Source organism: Molossus molossus, unplaced genomic scaffold (genome assembly GCF_014108415.1).
Source record: "Molossus molossus isolate mMolMol1 unplaced genomic scaffold, mMolMol1.p scaffold_m16_p_4, whole genome shotgun sequence".
NCBI classification, from domain to species: Eukaryota; Metazoa; Chordata; class Mammalia; order Chiroptera; family Molossidae; genus Molossus; species Molossus molossus.
Window position 1 is genome coordinate 76,747,121 of NW_023425377.1, and position 5,896 is coordinate 76,753,016.

Here is a 5,896-nt window from a genome sequence, read left to right on the forward strand (position 1 = left end):
CAGTCACAGTATCAAACCAACCTATTAGATAGATGTCAGCTTAGCAAAAGCTGGGGTTTTGGTCTGTCTTGTTCATGACAGGACAGACCAAAACCCATAAAAGTGCCTGACACATAGTAAAGGCTCAAAATACAAGTTGCATGAATGAATGAAACTCAACAACAAAGAATTCTGCAAACTCCCAAAAGCTAACCTACAAATTCCACAGGGGGGCTAGAAATACATATTTCTCACAAATTAACATAAGTAAGGATTTGTTTTGGTCTGTTTTGCTTGCTGATGTTTCTCTAGCCCTGCACAGCATGTAGTAATTGTTCAATAAATATAGGTTGAACAGATAAATATAAAGTCCACTGTCTGAGCTCAGGCTCATAATAAATACCAAGAGTTCAACTTGGGGCAGGAGTGATAGAGGGACTGAGAGAGACCCTGAGGAGGAGGTCAGCAGCCAGAACCCTTGTCCAGCCTGGTGAGGTAGAGAAGCCAGGACCCATCAGCATAGGCCCCAAGGAAGCAAGGCAGGATTCAGTCTTCCTGCAGGGGGTGGCAACCCCACTTGCCTCATGAAGGCTGTTGGGAGGGGAGTCCAGCGGGGACTTTGCTGGACACTCGGTAGAGGCCCAAGATCGTAGCGCCTTGCACAAGCTGCCAGGCAGGACGCACCTCGGCCATAGCCCTGAGGTGGACACCCAGGCGCTGGCCAGCACCCAGATGCAGCAGGCCACCCTTGTAACCAGCTGCTGAGTCCCGGGCTTCAGAAGATGGAGACGGCAGGTCCAGGGTCAGGGCCAGAGCTGCAGCCCCTGTACCCAGTGGCTGCAGGTGCAGGGCAATGGAGACTGAGCCAGAGCCACTTCTGGCCACCACACGTTGCAGTTTCACGTTCAAGTAGACATAGTAGATGCCAGCCTCAGACACCACCAGCTCCTGTGTGTGCTCATCATAGGTCAGGCCAGGTGCCAGGAACACATCTTTCAAGCCAGGGTCACTGTACCAGTGCAGGAGCCCTTCTGTCAGCAGTGCTGCTGGAGGAGAAAGGGAGAAGGGGTGATGCTAAGCAAGGATGTGGGCAAGGGCACAACCCTGGGGAGGGGGTGATAGGGTTCGCAGAGTGAGGTGGGGCTGGGAAAATGGAAGGAGGAAGGGACAGAAGGGAGGGGGAAGGCTGTGAGGAAGAGATTGAGGCGGAGGGACTCTGAGAGGGCTGGGGGTGGAAGGTGAGGGATTTCCAGGAACAGACAAGGGCAGGAGAAGGAGATGCAATGCAAAAGGGGATGGGGGTAGAGCAAGGGAATCTTGGAGATGGAAGGAAGGGGTTTAGAGAGAGAGGTGAATGGAAAGGGGAAATGGGATAGAATAAAGGAGGGGACTCAGAGGAGGAGGGGGAAGGGAGAGTGGGTGCGGATCTCAGGAAGGGTGAAGAGAAGAGAAGAGATGAGGAAGAGAGTCTAAAGAGGAGAGTCTAAAAGGGAGAGGGGAGGAGGGTCTATGGAAGGAAAGAGGGAAAGCAAGCGGGAAGGACAGTGTGAACCTCCCAGAGCCCGGAGTGAGAGACCAGGCCAGGATGGGATTTGGGGATCCAGCCCCAGATCTGAGAGGGTGGGTTTTAGGTGGGCAAATGGAGGTCAGCTGAGGAGCAGAGGGAACCCAGAGGTCAGAAAGAGAGACAGGTCAGGTTCAAAGAGATGAGAAGACAGCTTTCAGAGAGGGAAGGGGTAGAGGGTCAGATTCAGTTAGAAGGAGGCCTCCAGCTCCCAGGACACTCTTACTTAGTGTCCCCCTCCCCATGCGGACAGGGATGGCACAGGACACTCACCATCTCGGGCCACCAGCTGCGCGTACGTGCCCACGCCCTGAGGAGGAAAGGCAGAAAGTGGATGGAGGGGCCACCAACCGCTTCCGCAGTCCTTGAAAAGGGGCCCCCACCCCGCGTCTGCGCAAACCTTGGACGTTTGCTCTCTTTTCCCCCTGCTCCAAAAGAACACACCAACACACACGCACACCTGAAGTTGGGGGCTCAACCTGTCCCAACCGGTGGGACCCGCCAGGATTCAAGACAGAAAAGAAGTGGGATCCCTGCCAGTGGTCTTAGATCAGGGACGTCTTGAGAGGAAAAGGGGGACACCCAGAGGTCCGGGAGAAAAACTAGGTTCTCCGGGAGTTGGAAAAAAATGTGTGAATCCCCTCAATAGTCGGACGTGCTCCGCGAAGTCCGCGACGAAGAAAAGTTCCCACCCTGGGGTGCAGGATGCAGATGAGGTCTCACGGGGGTGATGAGATCAAAAGGGGTGCCCTCCGAAGTCCTGGATAAAGACGGGGTGCTCTCAGGGCCCCGAGAGGGACGGACCGTCGGCCTGGGGTACAGAAGAGGGTCGCCCCGGAGTGCAGGATGGAAAAAGGGTCCCAAGTAGGGGTGCATCTCACCTGCGAGGAGTCGGGCAGGCGGGCCCAGGCGTCAGGAAGGAGCTCGGGGACCTCGGGGAGTCTCGAGTTGGGCGCAGGGCTGGGGCAGGGCGAGGCGGAGCCGCAGGGCATCATCCAGGCGCGGACGACCAAGGCGGAGAGGCAGATGACAAGCGGCTGCAACAGCAGCACGAAGACCAGAACCCAAGGCAGCTGGCGACAAGCGTGGCCACGAGGCGCGGGCGGCCGCGGGGCCTCCAGTTCCAGGACGGCGTCCGAGCTGGAGCTCATGGCCAGCGGCAGGCGGCTGCAGCCGGGGTCCCGGGCTCTCCGCTTTATATTGAATCCGGAAGCCGGGCTTTCCGGGGCGGAGACGGCGGGGATCCCAGCGCCCGCCCCCTCTGGCGGAGCTTTCCCTACCTAACTTTCTCTGGATCCCCCATCTCAGGTCTCCTTTCTCTGCCCCACTGTTTCTTCTTCCTCCGGAGTTTTCTCTCTCTCTGCCTCTCTGGGTGCCTCTTTGTAATTATGTATCTCTCCTTTTATCTGTGCCTTTCTCACAGTGTGTCACTGTCTCCCTTGATTGTCCCTAAATTGAGTCTGGGTCTCAGGGGATTTTTCTATCCCTTGTTATTTCTGTGTCTCTCTGTGTCTCTCCCTCTTCCCCCCACCCCACTCCTCCCATTCTCACTTTCTGAGTCTCTGTGTCTCTTTGTCTCTTTTCCTCCTTCTTGTGGCTCCCACCCAGGCTCCCCCAGGGACCCGGTAAATCCAGCACTTCTGCAGAGGGGTCAGAGGACAGCCAGGCCTTCCCTGAAGTAAAACCCCCAGTGGAACCCGGAGTGCCATACTCAGCCCTCCCTGCCCCTCACCTTCCTCAGGACCCCTAGCCCTTCCGTGGCCTACCCCCACCCACCCACCTAGACCGCTTCCTGTCAGGAGCCCCCTCTGGACCCCACAAGCGGAAGGCTGGAGAGTCCAGGTAGAGAAATTCCCCCTGAAGGAAAAGGACACGAGTGAGACAGAGGAAATTCAAATTTCCCTTTCAGTCAGGCGCGGGCGGGAGGAGGAGCAGAGAGCCAGCCAAAACTCCACCCAAAAGAGGAAGCAACCCTGGATTGAGAGATGGGAAGAAAGCCCTGCTCTGCCCAGACCTGCTGGGTGGACACTGGCCAGCTTACTGACCTGCTCCAGGTCTCACTCTCCCTGTGTGAAATGGGAAGGTGGGCCCCGCGATTGGTCTTAGGCCTCTGCCAGCAGGCCAGGAAGTGTGGGGGGGGGGGATTTTGGTACAGAATGCCACCCTGTGCTCGGAGTTCTAGCATTGGCCCTTGCTGGGGAATTACAGAGGGAAAAACATAATGACTTGTATTGATGCACAGGTGCTAAATGCTTCCGTTATATGAACAGTTTATAAAGTGTGACACCCAAACCAACTTGCAGCAACATCATCTATGCAAATTCTAGCACTTCAGTCTATCCACGGGAAAAGCCCAGCAATTGGTGTTTGAATGAACCATCCAAAAGATTCTGACTTTTGCCCAAGTTGGAGAACACACTGCATTGTATCCAGGTTGTTATTCCTTCACACGTGCAGTCCTTCTGACTGGGATGTTCTTTCCCCAGATTGGCAGTCAGCCTCGGTTCCAACCGTCCTCTGGGTAAAGATGATGAATGGAGCACCCACCTCTACTTTCACTCTTCTGAACACACACTGCAGCGACAGTCCAGTGATTGTTTTAACACCCAAAACAAAAGTGCAGGCCAGTACAGTGGAAAGCCAAATATTATTTCCCGCTTGAGATTTTACTACCACTATCCCCCAAAGTTCAGTTATCTGTGACTCCTGATGACTCTGAAGGAGAATGTGATGGGTGGCCGCTAAAATAGAAGAGTTTACAGAAAGTAAACTCCCAAGAGACATCAGCTTTTCTCCTGTTAACAAAATAATAGCCCTGGCCGGTTTGACTCAGTGGACCAGGGAATCACGGGTTCCATTCCAGCCAAGGCCACGTACCTCAGTTGCGATTTGTTCTGACCCCTGTTGGGGTTGTGCAGGTGGCAACCAAGCAATGTGTGTCTCTCTCTCCCTCCCACTCTGTCTGAAGATAAATGTAAAAATATCCTCCTGTGAGGATTTTAAAAAATTATAATAAAATAAAGACCTTTCAAAGCAAGAGGTAACAAGTATTTATTAATTTGAAATAAAAATGAATAACTATTCAGGATGCACCGATTCAGTCTTCCAATTAGGAGACAAAAGCAAGGGGTATTTATGAGAAGGGGAAGGGGAACAATTATATCAATAGACACAAGGCATTTTATTGGTACAGACAGATAACGTAACATAGTGATGTAACCTAAACAATGTTTTTGATTTTCAGTCCACTCCTCATTATATGTGCTTTCTTTACAGTTTTTTGGGGAAGCAAGTTGTCTTAAGCCCAGCCCAAAGGTTATTTTGCCCTGTTTTGACCTTCCAAAGGTTTGAGGCATAAGATGTGCAAAGAAGTTCTGGCATGGCAGCTCCAGCTCCATTTTAAAGTGGATCCACTTTTTTTTTTTTACTTTTTTGACACTTCTCACCAGGGTGAAAAAGCATGTTTTCTTTTTCTTCCTCCAAAGAGTAGAAATGGCAGCATTTCTGGTGGAAGGAACAGCCATAACCGGTAGAACAATCACTCTGAACACAGGAGTATTAAGCAAACCTGTGAACTCCCCACCTCAACCCTTGCTCTCCTCCTTCACATCCCAGGAATTTGACCAATCAGGACGAAGATTTAAAGATACTGAAGCCAAAGGGCCCTCTCCTGGATACCACTGCCCTGCCAAGAAGCCAATCTGTTTATTATTAAGCTCTAACCCACAGCTGGCAACAGCCAAAGATTGCCCAAGCTGACAAAAAGAGGAATTTGGAGGACTCCAAAGGTCACCATCTCAGAAAACCCAAATCAAAGTGCCTCTCCCTCTGCCCTGTCACATCACCCACCACATTTCTTTACCAGCAATTTCTGCCATCTAGAATATTCTTGTTTGCAAAATGAACAAGCAGAACAGACACATTCTCATAGATACAGAGAACATTTTGTTGGTTGCCAGATGGGAGGGGGGTTGGGGGAATGGGTGAAAAGGCGAAAGGATTAAGAAGTACAAATTGGTTGTTAGACTGACAAACTTCAAAGGAAAGGGGGGTGGGGGTGGGAAGAAATAAACCAAAGAACTTATATGCATATATGCATAACCAATGGACACAGACAACAGTGTGGGGAAAGGCAGGAGGGGGTGGTAGCAGGAAGGAAGGGGTTAACAGGGGGAAAAGGAGGAACATCTGTAATACATTCAATAATAAAGATAAGTTTTTAACATTTTTTTTAAGTAGAATATTCTTATTTGTTTACTTGCTTACGATTATTTCCCCAAAAAACAGTGTTATCTCCATCTTCATCTGTCTTGTTTCCACTCTACCTCCAGTGCCTAGACAAGTACAGGCCTC

General features: G+C 51.5%; 1 protein-coding gene across 1 annotated transcript; it reads right to left on the reverse strand.

The window, feature by feature from the left end:
• Positions 1-561: 561 nt before the first annotated feature.
• Positions 562-2,694, reverse strand: TNFSF9 (TNF superfamily member 9). The gene is made up of 3 exons (XM_036282235.1): positions 2,425-2,694; positions 1,817-1,853; positions 562-1,022 (listed from the first exon to the last, which is right to left on the reverse strand). Exons 1-3 carry the CDS (start codon positions 2,692-2,694, stop codon positions 562-564), a joined length of 768 nt encoding a protein of 255 aa, XP_036138128.1.
• Between the last annotated feature and the right edge of the window lie 3,202 nt (positions 2,695-5,896).